At 29.9% G+C, this 17,285-nt stretch overlaps 1 protein-coding gene across 2 annotated transcripts; it reads left to right on the top strand.

The window, feature by feature from the left end:
• The first annotated feature begins 9,616 nt into the window (after window positions 1–9,616).
• LOC114378600 (BEL1-like homeodomain protein 8) lies at window positions 9,617–16,961 on the top strand. Of its 2 annotated transcripts, none has more exons than XM_028337245.1 (5): window positions 9,617–9,733; window positions 10,664–12,013; window positions 14,686–15,089; window positions 15,193–15,253; window positions 16,066–16,961. In XM_028337245.1, the coding sequence occupies exons 2-5, from the start codon at window positions 10,742–10,744 to the stop codon at window positions 16,609–16,611; spliced, it is 2,283 nt and encodes a 760-aa protein (XP_028193046.1). In that variant the 5' UTR covers window positions 9,617–9,733; window positions 10,664–10,741; the 3' UTR covers window positions 16,612–16,961. The 2 variants fall into 2 exon arrangements, with proteins under 2 accessions (XP_028193046.1, XP_028193047.1); XM_028337246.1 differs by lacking the exon at window positions 9,617–9,733 and adding an exon at window positions 9,800–10,204.
• Window positions 16,962–17,285: the final 324 nt, after the last annotated feature.

Here is a 17,285-nt window from a genome sequence, read left to right as displayed (position 1 = left end):
ACCCATGCCACTATACCCACTCACTTCTTTCCTCATTTTTTCACCTATATCAAACAATTTCATTTTTATCATCCTTTTTATTTCTGCTCTTTCCTCTCATTTTCTTCGCTATTTCTATGTTACCAAATATTTTAAGTTATCAAAACAGAAAATTTTATTAAACAAAAAAGAAATAAATCGTTTTATATAATAAATACTTGTTTTCAATAAAATAAATTCAATTTTTATGAGTAGGCAAATATCTTTTATAAGAGATAGATTTGTCTGACTCAAATAAAATTATTATGGATAATTTTTTTTTTCTTCCTAACTATTACAAACACAAATTTTAAATTTGAGACTATTAAATATATGTATGATTTATCGTTACAAACAAACCTTGATAACAAAATGATTTTTGTAAAAATATTTATACACATTTTTTTGTGTTTAATTTTTGTTGAAATTAAAATTTTATCTTAAAATTCATACACAATAAATCAAATATAGAGTAATTAATTCAATTAAAGTAATTTTGTATCAGTTAATTATTTTCTTAGTAAATGAAATCAATCTTGAGAATTGATGTTAGTCAACAAAAGAAAAAGATTATCTGAAAGAGTGGAGTGTGAGATTAGGATGATGAGTACAAAAATTAAAAGTAAATGGTTAGAGGATGATTAGTCAAACAAAGCATGATGAGAAAGATAACCAGAGATATACACGCATGGGTTTGCTTCATTTGCTAAGAACATCTTTTTGATTTCGGCTTGCCAAAATAAATGTAAGGACACAGCCTGCTTATGGAGTGTGGCATTTAGCAGAGCAAAAAGGTACGAAGTGCTTAAATGGTTGAGTGTTCACTCTTGGTGAAAGGACAGGCTATCACGTCGAGGGCAAAGAACACACAACAAGAGTGATGGCAGTGGGGTGAAAAGAGGAAAACCAAGGTGGCAAAAGAAAGAGAGAGAAAGAGAAGAGAATAAATGAAAGGTTGATAGTGACATGCACTGAGCACAAACCCTTACCCAATGCTGACCCACAAAGCGACCCAAGGCCTGGAACTGGGAATGGATTTATGGCGCTACACAGCTTTTCTTTCTCATTTGCTGGTTTTTCACACTGCTCCAGCCGATGCTACCTATCTTGTCAAGCTAGGGTTTCTGTAGTGACGTGATGGCATGACCTCACTCCTATTAATTAACTCCTTCCACTTGTTCAATTATCAATAAATGTTCCTTCTCTAGTGTTTTATACGTAAAAATATATTATCTATATAAATACTAATTTTTTTTTATAATAATTAATGTATTTTATTTAATTAATTAAGTTAAGTTTCCTTTTCTTAATGGTAATTTACACATTTTATTCCATCACTAACTGAATTAGGTTTTTTGTGTTATTTATGTAAATTGACTTACCATCTATATTCATGTTACATTTTTTTTCTGTGTTTGTCTTGATCATTTTTACTGTTTGTCTTGATATTCTTTAAATTAAACACCACATATAATTAATTTTGTTTTCTTATAAAAAATGAATATCATGTAAACAATCTTTCATAATGCGTTTCATCATCGAATAACTAAACTTATCCTAATTTCTGTAAAAAAAAAAAAAATTTCCTAGTTGCTTTCTTTTTTTATTTATCTTTGCACTTTCAACCAACTATTGCCACCACAAGTAATAAACAAATTTAAATTTAAAATACAAAGGTATATCATTTTAAATTAATGAATTTAAGTAAAACAAATGTACGTTAGAATGCCTTTTAATTAGTGACGAGGTTTCTTTTTCCTTACGTGTTTCCTCTTTGAAAGTACTAATTCTGTTTGAGGTTTTTTTAACTAAAAACTAATTTTGTAACAAAAGTCAGTTCGATACTTATAATATTTCTTTGTTATAACATAATTCATGTATATCATGTATGCGTAAAATTTTCATCATAAAATTTTATATTAATGTAGTCATAAACTCGAAGATTCGTCAAAATTTAAACAAAGCTCTAGAATTTGTTAGCACTTATCTTAGTCTTTTTTAAAATAAATAAACCAAAAAAATCTATGTCATCATATGAAGTTTTTGTGTAAATTAAACATACCGACACATGAATATTACATATACAAACACATGTCCGTATATATGCAGTATGCAGACAGACATTTTTATGTATGTCGTGCCCCTCCGGAGGCATCATGGACAATAGAGTCTCGTGACCAAAAAATTTGCTGACTTTATTCACAAGTATTGAAAAATAAATACAACAAAATTTGCTTTTATCGTCAATTATACAGTAATAAAAAATAAAAAATCAGTCAACTTTTTTCGAAAAACCAAAACGAATTTTACATTAAGAGTCAGTAAACTCTATTTTAGATTACAACTTTTGTGGAAAATAGACATTAATCTGTGAATGGTTAATTATTTATTATAATAGATAAAGGTTAGTGAAATGAGATTTTGTTACAAAATATATTACCTAGTCATTGTAAGGCCTTCTTTAGGGTAATTAAATTTACTCTTCCTTCGTATTCTTCCTCCTCAACTAGTACTAATTGGTCTGATCTGGTTTCATGTGTTATGGAATCTCTAATTAGACCTACATCCATTGAAGTGTATGTTTGGTTCACCGATAGACTTGTCATAGCACGAAATCCTAGATCGTTTCACCATGGAAGCACTGGTATTGTTGTTTCTCCAATCTTCGTTTCGAATTATCCATCAGTGATCCAAATACAAAAGAAAAGAGTGTGACAAACATTCTAATGTTGACCATTGATGATGGTTCACAAGAGAATATTACCAAGTTGGAAGAAGGTTTAGACTTACCTTTAGGAAGATTAGTTGGCCTGATATATTTATTAAGATTTAACATATCAAGACAATATTGTTTATTTGTTTTTATTTTTTTTATTTTCTTTTTTATTGTAATAATATTCATACAAATTTATTATTTATTATAATAATTAATGTGTTGATTACCGATGCGTTCATATCTCAATAATTCAAGACTTGAGAGTGTTTCATACTTTTTAAGGAGACAAAAATAAATTAGTGTATTTGGTTGGTGAGAGTTAGAAAAAAAATTAAAATTAATATCTATTTTCACTCTATTTCTTTATCTTTCTTTTCATTTTTTAATTTATTTTTATATTTTTCAACTATTTTTATTATTTTTTATTTTCATCTATCACATTTCATTATTCTCTATCAAATTTGGGACAAAGAAACTCACAATTAAATATCCATTACTTAAATATATATATTTATAATATTTAAGATTTAGAAATTTCAGAAATAACCTAAATATGATTTTTTAAAAACAATATTTATAATCTGCAGCATAAAATTTTCTTTTGATATTTTAAAATAATGAATTTTAATTCTGCCCGCATAAAATTGTTAATTTTTAAGGTTAGATGTTAATTTAAAAAATTAAATAATCGTAATTTTACAAAAAAAAAATTCAAGAAATAGAAAAAACATTGAAAAATGCACAGTACCTTGCATGGTGCAGTGCTGCAAATGTGCACATATATACATGTATGTAATTTACTATACAGCTTATTTTATTTACAGGTGTGAGATTCTGAGCATGAATTGAGAAAAGAAGAAAAAGTAAATACTAACACGTTCAGTTCAATTCACCATACGAGGCAGCAACTGAAGCTTACGTCAACTGTGGATTATACCCTGTCTGTCACAGTCATTATTTATTACAAAATTACTGCTATTATTTTTTTTATCTGACTAACTAGTACTCTTAGATATTGATTTAGCTTATAAAAAAAATATTTATTATGAAAATCATAAACATAAAAAATATTATAAATAACACAATTTTACCTATCTAAATAAAAAAAAAATTCACTAACTCTTTAATTAATGTTATTAAGAAACTGTTAGCATTTATCTTATTTTATTCTGTTTTGTTGTGGTTTTGGGGGTCGAACCATTCATCCTGTAGCTGTCTGCAGCAGATCTTTTGCTTAACGGCAGTGATCATATCTCCATTTACCGATAAATTGAAAAGCCGGTCACACCCTCTTCAGTGTTCAACTCTACTCCGTTGCCCTGGTTGCTTTGCGGTTACCGCAATGATTATTAGTCATTGGATTGAACATTATGTCAGCTATGTTTATGGATTTGTAAGCCTCAATCATGAAAATCACTCAGTTATTACTGTGATTAAAACCTTGGGATTTGTTACTGACACTGCGTTATTAATATTTTTCATTTTTCTTATAAAACTACTGTAAGATTAGTACTTTTATCCCGTTCTTGAATTCGTTCAATACTTTTTTTTTTTTTGTAATCTTAAATTGTAGAAAAAACGGTAGTAGTATTTTCTTTTTCGTGTTTTATTGTATTTTGTTTAATTGTTAACAGAGATATTAAATAAAAAAGTATAATTAATATTTAACATATAAAACGTATATATTAAAAAGATTTTACAAAAATTCTAAATTTGTTTAATAGGTATATCACCTTTTAACATTAGTCAAAATCATTTAAGAGTGTGACTTTTTTCAATTAATATTTTTTGTAGGCATATATTAAGAATCAAATTCTTAATCATATGTTAAAAGATAAAATTATTTATTAATTATATTAGATTATGTAAAAAAACATATTTAATATATCAGTAAGTTTATAAATTTTTTATAGTTTGTAAATAAAACTAAAAAAATTTATAATTGAATTTTTGATATTTTACAGTTTTTGTAATTAGATTTATAAAGTCAGTTTATGATGACTTGAAATAAAAATAATAATTTATGGCAATATTACTAATATTAAAGACCCAATTACATATTATTATTTTATTTTAAGGATTTAATTAAAAACCTCTGAAATTTTGGGAGACTTTGACTTACCGATATACTAAAAAAACCATATATCTCGAAATCATTTCATTATATATATAAGTAACTAACAACACATAATATATATATATATATATATATATATATATATATATATATATATATATATATATATATATATATTCTTCCACACACATTAAATTTTCTAGGAAGACAATATTTTATTTGACATAACAGAATTATTAAAACTATTTTGAGAAAATATGGATTTTTTGGTAGAACTAAGAAAATATAGATTAACTTATTTAAGATCCTAAATCATGTTTAGAAAAAATATAAAATATATCAATTATTTATTTTCATTTTCTTACATCTACAATTTTTTATCTCACAAGTTTGTTTGATAAGAAGGAAAAAATATGTGAGAAATATGATTAATGAAAATAGAAAAAATAGAAATAGATGAAAATAAAATTAAAATAAAAGTCTTTGATTTAAGATAAATTAAAAAATATAAAATCTTTTGTTTCTACTATCTTGGTATAACCATCTTTGGAAGATATTCTTTCTTGTGATATTTGACACTTTAAATGCACAAAGACAAGAAACAAGTATTAATAGTAGATTAAAATTTATTTTGTTACGTGGAACCTTGTAACCTTTTTTATAGTGGTAAAATTAAGTCCATAAGCTTAATTTTCCTAATTAGATATTGTAAGTGAGATAATATTTTTTTTTTATCTTATATGATAATTTTATCTCCATTTCATCTTAATCATTCTCTAGATAATTAGTAAAGATAATTTTTTTTTTCTTTTTCATCTTTATTTATCTGAGTTGAGATCTTTTTGATTGGTCCCAAAATTTATTGAATCCAAGCAATATATCATTATTAAGTTATTAATTCAAATTACCTTATAAATATAATAATTAGAAGACTTTATGGGTTAGATTAATTCAAATTTAGGTTAAATTAAAATTAGAAGAGATTATATTTAAGATGCTTAGTTTGCTTTAGAATTGGGAAACATTTGTAACCAATTTGATTTAAACCAATCCAATTATAATTGGATTAATTTGGTTTGAGTGATCAAGTTGTATTAAAAAATAAATCATTATATTTTAAAAATTCAACTTGATTCTTAAAATTAGTAAATAACGTGGAAACTTGTTCCGTTTTCTAAAAAGTTGGTATTTTGGTGGTGAAGCATGAGGAGGAAGAAAGAGCCGACGGTGACACAATCAGAAGACACTGACCGTACAAGAGGGATGACAACGTTTGTCTCTGTTTACAGAAAATGAATGTCCATGACATTGGAGAATATTTCTGAGTTAAAATTCCTTAGCACCAATAAAAAGAAAATTCATCTTTTTAGTCCTGCTAAATTGCTGATAAATTAATTTTTGAAAAAAATAAAGTTTGTAATTTATTTTTTGTGTAAAAAATATAATAATTTTATTTCAACACATAATTCGATGTTAAGTTATGGAATTTAAAAACTAATTTATTATTCACTTATATAATACAACATAATTGTTACCCTTTATACATATTCATAAAATATATATTTTTTTACAAACTGTATTATCATTTATTTATATATTTAAAAATCAAAGTGGTGATTTAAAAAAATTAATCACAAATCTTATAATCCAACTATCATCATTTTATAAATTTTACCATTTAAGTTTTTCTTATAAATTTTATCACTTAAATTTTAATTTTCATGCATTTTATCATTTAAGTTTATATTTTACAAATTTTATCACCTAAATTTTTAATTTTTACACATTCTACCATTATATTGATAACAAAACCATACCATTTTGAAAATAGAAAGGTTCTAACTAAAATAAAGCAAGCTTATGTGATAAAATTTATAAAATATTAAAAAATAGATGATAAAATTGTGCAATTAGGAAAAAAAATCTGATACTGTTTGTTAACTAATAATGATTAACCAGCACATTGTTGCTGTGTACTTATAGAACGTTTATGTACCTGTAATTATCTTATGGTATTTTTTAATTTAAAATTATAAATTTATCAGTATTTTTTTTTTTTGAAAAATCCACCGAGATTGAACTTACAAAGAAAAGAGTTTAAATAGTTTACGACAAGCTGAAAATTCAAATTTCATTATCATTATAATTATCCGCATATGCACGAGTAAATTGCACTAGCCAGTAAAGTTTAAACCATTCAATTATCACATAAAGATAGTTTGTACAAGTCATTATACTATCTAAAAACTTTCAATTAAAATTGGTAAGAAAATAGAAAAGGAATTATATATTGCAGTTTAAAATGTTTTAATCAGAACTTATGATGTAAGATAATTTTATTAGTTTTTATGATAATTATTTTAAAAATCAGATTAATAAGAAATTATGATTGAACAATATTAATGCATGACCTTAAATTTATTTATACAAACAAAATATACATCGAACATAAAAAATGTAAATAATTTTAAAGAACAAACTATTTTTCACTTTATATATTATCTTACAAAATTTAAAAAGATATTAAGATATTTTAACGTTATATTTTCTTTATGCATTTTTAACTAAATGAAAAAAAAGGATGTATTAATAGAGTAAGAGATACATATAATCTTAAATTTAGCCATATTTAATAGTAGTAACTTCCTAATCCTTATATTACTATTTGAATGGGTAATTTTTCCGAAACATGAGAATAAAATATAATTAAGCCGCGGCATAGGGAGATGAGTAATTGAGTAGCAGTAAGTATAGTACAAAGCTACAACAGAAGTACAAATCTTGAAGAAGCTGACTCCTGGAATAACCGTAGTGCTTGAAAGGTTAGTCTCACAATAATACACGTCTACAATATAGATACTTTTTGTTGAAGCTAAAAAGTACATGGTATAAGACATATTACTAATAATTTTATATTCTATCTTTATCATTACTTTCTTTTGTTTTTCCTTTTGATTTTTTTTTTTGTTGATTATCAAGATCTAAGGACCATTTTTTTTATTTTAGAAATCAAATATATGCCTATATTAATTTTCTATTTTGAAAAAATAAAAAACGATAAACTTGAACAATATGTGCTTGGGTGAGTATTTATGTATTTAATTTTAAATCATCTTAATTTTTATAAACTTACGCTTCACTTTTATCATGTTAAAAAATAGTTTTAACAAAATGAATATTGTTGGAATAGAAATAGAAATTTTCTACAAAAGTAACAATATTTCACTTCTACCCAAAAAGTTACGTTTGCACCCTGAATTAGAGTCGCAAAATGCCAAAATTTTTGCCAAATAAAATGCAATATTTTCAACTCCATATTTTGAGTCACAAATCCACAGTACCAACTTTTTTATCCAATGCGTACGAATTAGTTAACTTTTATAACTTGATTTAATTAACTTCATAAATACAAAGCTAATCGAAAATTATCAATATTGAATAATTTTATATATCTAAAAAATGTTTATTGTATAATTTTTTTATAACATCTCATATATATATATATATATATATAATATTTTATGATCTTGTTGAAGTCTCTCTATATGCATGTATATTGTGAAAACATATACTGGGCAGATGTACAGCACCTGTTAATATATGATTCGATTAATTCTATTTCTACAAATGGTCATTCATTTTCTTTACAACTTTTGAAAAAGTAAAGAATGATCTTTGAAAAAAATGACATTTTTTTCCTCTCCAAATTATAATGCATTTAAATATAGTCTCGATTGACTTTCTTATTTTGAAGCATGCGCATAGATTTTCCAGATTTTCTCTCTTGGTTTGAAAATGTTTGCCCCACGTTAGGTAGGAAGATAAAAGGTAAATTTTGACTGTTTAAGATTTTAGTTTTCATAAAGTTTTTCAATTTACACCTACGTGGTTAAAGTGTGGGTTGTGAAGAGTTTGGGACAAGACAAGGTTTGAATATCTGTTAGTTAGTCTACATTTGTATCTCCAGATCAAAGGAAATCGAGTGAACTCCTCTCTCCTTTTTAGGATTTTATTATTGCATAACTTACTTTTAACCCAAAAAGTGAGGTTAAAGTTTTGGATAATAATTACGAACCATTATTACATGATTGAAACAACGAACGAATTTATTTCCTAGATATCTACATACATGTTTCATATGTTGTTGCCAAAAAATTTCGGGTTTTAGGATTTAGGATGATGCAGCATAGACGGATCGAGGAGACAGTGATAGAATCGGAAATACGAAGAAATAAAAAGGGCAAAAGGAAGAAGCTGTGGAAAGAAGAAGGAGAGAAGAAGGGACCACAAATGTTGGAGTTTCACCCCACTCACGAGTCACTCACTAGTCACGGGACCAGCCTCGTCAAATATTATGATTTTTTCCCCCTAAATAACTAAATTTGTGTATGAAAATGTGACAGGTTCATAAATGGAAATTTAATTTCTAAATATAAAACGTACAATAAATTAATCCACCAGAAAATAATTTAATAATGCTTTAGTATTTAATTTTTTAATTTAATGTGAAATTAATTTTTAAAAAATTATTTTTAAATATTATAATTTAATAATAAAATAATCTCATAAATTTAACATATAATTAATTTATCATATTTTTTATATATTTAAAAAAAATTATACTTTTTCATCTGATCATTTTATTTCATTTTTGGGATGAATTTAATTATTTATTAAAGTTTTTTCATCATGAGCTGAACTCTCATAAAATTATAAAATTAAAAAATAAATAAAAATAATTTTATGTTGAATTTAGGCGTTAAAAGTAACAGCCGATAATCGCTTTTGCAATCATTGTAGCACTGCTTAGCTTCATTCACCCTTCTTCTCACTTCCCATTCCAAACCAACACCACCTTCTCAACCGGAATCTTCACACTCCCCACCAAATCTCATCAAAACCTCTTTTCGATCGCACCTAAGGTAATATAAACTACCCACTACGCTACCTCGTTCACCACCACACTTATACATAAACTTCTACTTCTTTATTCTTCCTCTTCTTCTTCTTCTATTATTATTTTATAAGTAGTTTTCTTTCCCTATAAATTCAACGTGTTTGTGTTTCTTGTTCCTTATTTAATTTTAGCGTATGCACCACTCTCAAGGTGTCTCCTTCTTAAGCTTTTGTTACTATTTTTTTAAGGAAGTTGTGAGTGGTTGGAACTTGGAAGCCTCTACTAGATCCGCTGGAGTTGGAGGGGTGGAGCAAAATCTAGGGTTTCACTTGCTGTTGTGCTTTTACGTATCCCGTGAGAGCTTTAAATTGTTTTTTGGGTACTTGCGTAGGTTTTACGGGTTGGGGTGAGTTATGTGAGTGGGTGCTTCATCTCCAATCTTACCGACACATAGATTGGGAGGGTGTTGCACTGTTCGGTTTTGGTGGTTGGAATAGTAAGAAACTTGCTATCTCTCGTGCTTTCTTTTGTTTTTGCACAAAAACAGCACAAGTAGCTTTATTATTAATTTCACCATATTATTGAATAATAAATTAATCAACTCTAGCTCTTCTCCTTGTACAACTAAACGAAAATGAAGCTCTATGTCAATCAGTTTCTTCATTAACACTTTTTTCTTCTTTCATATTTGAAGTTTGAACCTAATTTGCTGTTTCTCCTCTCTCCCCCCCGCGTGTCTGTAGTATAATTTCAGTTCAATTATAATTTGGCGTCGAAATTATGTTAATAAAAACTATTTATTTGTTATTGTTATTATTAAATTAGTTGTGACAAATAAGGTGATGATGATTGTGCTCGATGCAGGAGGTTTTTTTTTTTTTTTTTTAATTCATATATTTTTTGTTTCTAACTTGGTTGTTTTTTTCTCTCTCTTTCTCTCTAATGCGTGATGCAGATATTCATTCACTTGTGAAAGGGCTTCTTGGGTGATCGTTAAGGCTTTGTTTGGGAGTGGTGGCATTAAGAGGTTGGAATGAGCAGCTTAAGGCCCGAATTGCATGTTGCACAACAACTTCGGCGCGACAAATTGAGGATCCAAAACAGTTCCCAACAACACTTGCAAGAGTTCTCCAACAACAACCTTGAACACTTGTCGTTACACCCAGGGTTCAACTTGGATCTCCTTCAAGTAAGAAACGTTCGAAATGGCAACATGCTTGACGAAGCTGCAGCAGCACTTTATTCATCAGAAATGATCACTTTTTCGAACCCTTTATCTGCTCCTAGAAACCCTTTGGAGTGTCAAGAGCTTATGATGGCTCAGTATGGTTCAACTTCGTTTCCTCATTCATCATCCACAAAGGAGCAACAATGTGAACCACGCAACTTAGGTGCTAGTGGGATGGTGAATTATAACGGAAGCAACCCCAACAACAACAACAGCACCTTTTACTCTTCTGAACTCAATAACAATGTTTCTAGTGAAATGGGCAATAGCGAAATCCAAATTCAGAAGCAGTTTGGTGAAATACATTACCCTCCTTCGTCATCTTCTTCGCCACCACTTTACCATAATGCTTTGCAGGACATGGCTTATGGCGTTTGGGGAGGGAATAATAATAATCATGGTGAATCTGTGCTTCATTATGGAAACAACGAGTTACGCTTTGGTGGTGCTAGTTTATGGACACATAATAATAGTGCATTGGGTTTCAAGAAGATCAATAATGAACAGTTACATGACACGAATCATCCTCATCAGGGTCTATCATTGTCACTCTCATCAAACTCACAACAACAATCATCCAAGCCGTGTTTTGAAGAAAGGTCTGTTGTGAAACCACCGTCCTCCCCCATGAAGCTGAATGTGCTTTCAAACAACAACAACAACACTGTTTATCGAAATGTTGGTCCTCTCGGTCCTTTCACTGGTTATGCCACGATTTTGAAGAGTTCAAGGTTCTTGAGGCCGTGCCAACAACTGTTAGATGAGTGGTGCTGTCAATCGGGTTCAAAATTTGCAAAGAGAGGGGTTTGTGATGTTCCAGAGTGGGTCTCTCGAGATGTCAGTGCTGCTTCTACTTCTGCTACTGCTCTTAATGTTGATGAAAGTGCTGCTGCAAAAGGTGGTGGCAATTCGGGTGCTTCATCCTCTATGTTGTATAGTTCAATCGAAAACAATAATAATAATAATAGTAATAATAATAATAATAGCGCTGATGGCGGAGCCGCGAGTAGCTTTTGTCTTTCTTCTCGGCCAGAGTGCCAAAAGAACAAGGCAAAACTACTGTACATGCAAGAGGAGGTTGGTGTTTTTTTTTTCTTTCTTTCTTTCTTTCACACTGCTCATGATGTAGTATGCATAAGTAGTAACCCTTCTGGTTTGTTTGTGTTTTTTTACTTTTTTGTCTTGTGTGTTTTTGGTATATGGCTTAATGGCTGTCAGTGATTTTTACTGTTGTAGCATAAGGAAAAAAGGCCAAATGCTTTAAAACTTCTGCGGGCAACAAGAAGTCATTTTTGGTGTCGGTTAATGTGGATGCAAAGCTCTTGAAAAGTTAGGTTGCAAAGATGTATACAGCTAGGTTTCGCGTCCTGAGAATATGGGGAAAAAAATGAAATTGCATGTTTTGTTGAATTGGATAGTTTGTTAATTTCAACGTGTCTCTCTAATTTTATAGCTTGTTGATTTCTTTCACGTTTTCTTATTGGTTTGAATTGTTGGTATATGCAAAAGGTTATTTTCGACTTGTTGGTAATTATGCTATTGTTCTTTTGACATTTTGGTTTCCGCTAATGCTTGTGTTTTCCTTTCATCAAGAGGCTTCGTTTGGTAAAACTATGTTTTTTTTTCTCTTTCTAATTTTCTTGTTTTGTGGCTTGTTGTTGTTGCTCTTATATTCTATTGCTTTGTTTTTCAATTTTCATTGTTGGGGGTGTCATTTATTTACCACCAAAATAGTGGCTTGCCCCGCACCTTAAAAAGAAGAGTAAAAGCTAACTGATAAGGTCCAATACCCATTTGAATTGATTTTGGTATATGTTCATATAGTATTTGTGTTTTTGAGCTTCCTATTATTACTGTTTTTGCTGTCAAAGATTCCATTGCTTGGACTGTGGAGTAATATGTATGTCATTTGGAATATGTTATTCTTGCCTCGTTCAGGGATTAAGTGGCATTCTCATAATTGTTCTCTTCATATTATTATTTGTTAATAGAATATCTTGTCAAATTTAGGAGTCAAATTTTCTATTTGCTGGACTCAATCTATAATCATATTCATAAAAATATGAAGTCACAACATATGAAAATCTTGGTAAACATATTTTCCGATTAATAATGTATTAAGTTGATAAATAGTAGTTGCTTATTAATGACTTTTTAATAAATTAACTAGTTATGCTAAGTTGTTAATTTTTTAAATATTAGAAATTAGAAATAATTTTAAGTTTTTCTTTTGTGTGTCTATTTTTCTCATACAAATGAAGTTAATTTACCTCCCTAATTTGGAATTATTATGGAATTATATGCATTTTTGTAAAGGGATCTATTTATTCGTATGAACATGACTGGAGTACCTCTTGCATTGATATTTGTTGCTTTTCTTTCCTCCTTTGTATTTTAGAGAATATTATGGAGTGTTTAGTGTGACTGTTTTTTGTTTTTATTTTCAATGAAAATAGAAAATGTGTTTGGTTGGATTTTTGAAAACATTTTCAGTAAAAAATGAAAACAAGAAACAACCTGAAAACAATAAAATCTCGTTTTCAGAGTGTTTTCAGTTGAATACATGAATTTCATTTTGGATAAAATGAAAATGCGATGACAAGGAATAAATATAATTTTAAGTAAATCTAAAAATACAAAAAAGACAAGAAATCAATATATTATAAATTTTAAGTGTTTTTATTTCTTGAAAACAGAAAACAAGAAGTTAAATTAAACATGTTTTCAGAATTTTAATCTTTTAAAAATAAAAATAATTTTTAAAAAATGAAAACAGAAAATAAAAATGCAAACCAAACACACCATTAGAGAACATTCCATCCTCTGTTTCCTTGTTTGCTAATTATCCTTCCTTTCTCTACAAATTAATTGCGTTTCATACATAATAAATTATTGTTGCTTACTGAGGAGTTTTAAAATATATTTTTTTCATTCACGTGCATATACATATGTTCACCTGCACACGGCAGTGTACTCACTTAGATGCTGATGTACTCTAAATACAATTTTTTTAATTACTTTTTGAAATAAATATTCAGAAGAAAATGCTCTCAACTCAATTCTTAATGCACCAAGCAGGATAGATCTTACTGTTTTTTCTTGTACCTTATTTGATAGCATTTTGATTTAGCTGTTGAAAGAGGGTATATAGGTTACGTTAAATTGCTGTATTTACTGTTGCAAATTACTGTAGTTTTGAGGCATTGGAAGATAGTGCATGCTGTGTTCTAATAGTAGGAATAAACTTCGTTGCTCAAAATGGCTGGGATTCGCTTCTTGTCATCAGCTATTTATAAATCCATCAAGGAGTACTAAGTCTATGCAAAAATAGTACTTGTAGATAACCTTTCAACTGTGTGCATTCCACTTTCCAAAAGTACTTTGTTTGTTCCATAGTCTCTAGCTAAGAAAAGAGTTTGAGGGATTATCAGGCCAACTTGTTCAAATTGGGTGGGTTATTAGTGGTTAGTTTTTTGTCATCTACTTCTGCACACTTTTACTAATTTTTCCACTATAATTGTGGTTGTTAGAACAAGATGACAAATATCTTGTTATTATGTGTTGTACACCATTGCTTTACCAGCTTTGCTTCAACTCCTCAATAATTATGAATTTTTGTAGGGATGAGTTTCTCATTTTTTGGGTTTAGAATAATACAATTCTTGTGCTTAATTATACTATTGTTTGTTAAAATTTATGGAAATGCATTTAAATTTTGCTGTTGATTTTGTTGCACTGAGTCATGATAGGTTACTAGGAGATACAAGCAATACCATCAACAAATGCAGATGGTTGTTCAATCATTCGAGTCAGTGGTGGGTCTTAGTTCGGCTACCCCGTACGTCTCCTTGGCTCTCAAGTCAATATCAAAACACTTCAGGTGCCTAAAAAATGCAATCTCAGATCAACTGAAGCTTACATGTGAAGTCTTGGGAGAGGACTATTCAATACCAACCACAAGTACTGGTAGTAAATTTGACAACAATGTGGCCAGGCTAAGGTGCATGGACCAAAACTTTCAAAAAAACAAATCTGGCGGGGCTAACATAAACTTTCTTGAGCCCCAACAACACGTATGGAGGCCCCAGAGGGGCTTACCAGAACGCTCCGTGGCAATTCTTAAAGCTTGGTTATTTGAGCATTTTCTTCATCCGTATGTCCTCTCTCTCTTTAAGTGTGTGTGAAACTATGAATCTTCTGTTTGCCCAAAAGGAGATTAAATTATGGGTTTCTTTTGCTGTTCAATTTCATTTCAGTTACCCCACGGACACTGATAAACACATGTTGGCTACCCAAACGGGTCTATCACGAAACCAGGTGGGGGGTCTACTCCTTTTGACTTCATTATTATGTTTATAGTCCTTTATCTATTTGTTTGATTGAATTTGTGTATTTGACATGCTCTTTTGGTTGCTTCTAAGTGGGTCCGATCAGTGGGCCAAATATTTGCTAACTCATCAAAGTTCGAAGTTGTAATTTAACTAATGAGGAAACTTGTCCTTTTTTGTTTTTCATTCTCAAGCTTTTAGGCTGACATATGTTTTAATTAATGATTATAAATATGCATTGATTTTCATTTTATTTGCAAATTTTCTGTAGGAATTTGTGAAATAACATGTTTGTGTTTTCACCCGTTTCCTTCTCTAATCATTGTTCCTTGTAATTCGTAATAGAGGTATGCACATACTGTGAATTTGAAAATAAATTATGAAGCAAGGCAAACCCACCTTAAGGATTGTTGTTTTATTTTGTCGCTTATTGTTTTTTGCCATGTGAATTTAGCATATTTTTATGGTTGACATGGTCAAAACCAGCATTCTAGTTTTCCCATAGTCCATTTAAGAGATGTGACAAATCAATATGACTAATTTGGGAGAAATTATTGTATATGAACCATAGGGTCTACACCAAACTCCTTGTGACATGTTATTAGTTCTATTCTGTAAATTGAAAAATATATTTACGGGTCATGTGGAGATTGACCGGGATTAGATGGTGTTTGACAATGTAATAATTTCTCCTTATTTGGATGTAATTAGGTATCCTTTCCAAGCTAGCTGGAATATATATGGTTTTTTCTTTCTTTCACTGCTAGAAACCTGGAATAACAATGTAACTGATTAACATAGGTATCAAATTGGTTCATAAATGCTCGAGTCCGCGTGTGGAAGCCAATGGTTGAGGAAATACACATGCTTGAAACAAAAGGCGCAACAGAAGCCCACCAACACCAAACCTCTAGTAAAAATGACCAGTTAGCTTCTGCCTCTGAAGGCAGCAACAACCAGCTCAAATCTGATAACCAACCTGCTCACGAGTTTGGCGCGCATGCATTGCATTCACATGCAATCCCTGAAAAGCAATTCCAGTGTTTGGAAATGGGGTCATCTTCCTTGGCTGGCAACGAGGAACAACACATGGGAATGGAAGAAGACCAATGGAGTCAAGAGAAGAGGTCAAAACTGGAGTGCCAGATTGCTTCAACACCAAGCATGGATGGGACAGTGATGGGGTTTATGCCATATCGAAGAAGTGGACTTGAGGGTCTTGGATCAGTGTCACTCACTTTGGGTCTTAGGCATGGTGTTGAAGGTGTGCAACAACAGCATTTGCAACAAGAGGAGGAGCTTAGGCGTCAATTTGGAGGGCATATGATCCATGATTTTGTGGGCTAGTTAAGATATATTTTGTCATGTGGGAAGGAATAATAACGTGTCAGGGAAAAATATTTGGACCCTTTTGCAGCTGAATCACGTACTCTAGTGAATGTGGCAAAAAAAAAGTGTTGTTTACATTTGCTTGAGAAGGAAAAAGGGAGAGGTGGGGGAGACTGTGTAAGCTGTGTTTACCTTCCAATTTTGCTGTTGTGCCAGAGAAATTCTGAACTTAAATTGGGTGGGTATTGGGTAACCAACCTTGCAACATTGGCAGATAATTAACAATAGGGTATTTGGAAGGAGTGGCCGATGTGTTATAAAATTTGCAAAGATGGGGGGTTAAAGGCAAGGGCAACTTTTAAGGTTAAGTATCCTTGCATCCACATTTCTGTAATACTCAACTTAACGTGATTTTGGGCAAGTAAAAAAGAAAAGAACGGCAATATTTAATTATTTATACACTCGTAAATTCTACACCTATTTCTATTATTCTTGCCCCTCTTTCTCTTCCCTTCGTACATGTCCAATCGCAATTTTCATTCCCCTCCTTGGTGGATATACTAAGAGGGTATATAATAGTAATTATTTTAAAAAACAAAGTGGCGTGGAAGATACTTTCTCTTATGTGATGGGAACAATTTTTCCTCTTCCACCTTAAAAACAAAAGTAAAAAGGTGATTATGTGTGTAACA

Source organism: Glycine soja, chromosome 12 (genome assembly GCF_004193775.1).
Source record: "Glycine soja cultivar W05 chromosome 12, ASM419377v2, whole genome shotgun sequence".
Taxonomy (NCBI): Eukaryota; Viridiplantae; Streptophyta; class Magnoliopsida; order Fabales; family Fabaceae; genus Glycine; species Glycine soja.
This window is presented reverse-complemented; position numbering and strand designations above follow the sequence as displayed.

Bases quoted from the DNA above. Each gene is read 5' to 3' on its own strand.
- LOC114378600 (XM_028337245.1), top strand. From the start codon at position 10,742: ATGAGCAGCTTAAGGCCCGAATTGCATGTTGCACAACAACTTCGGCGC. The intron at 15,090-15,192 runs GTATGTCCTCTC...ATTTCATTTCAG, and splicing joins TTTGAGCATTTTCTTCATCC to TTACCCCACGGACACTGATA. The intron at 15,254-16,065 runs GTGGGGGGTCTA...TGATTAACATAG, and splicing joins CGGGTCTATCACGAAACCAG to GTATCAAATTGGTTCATAAA.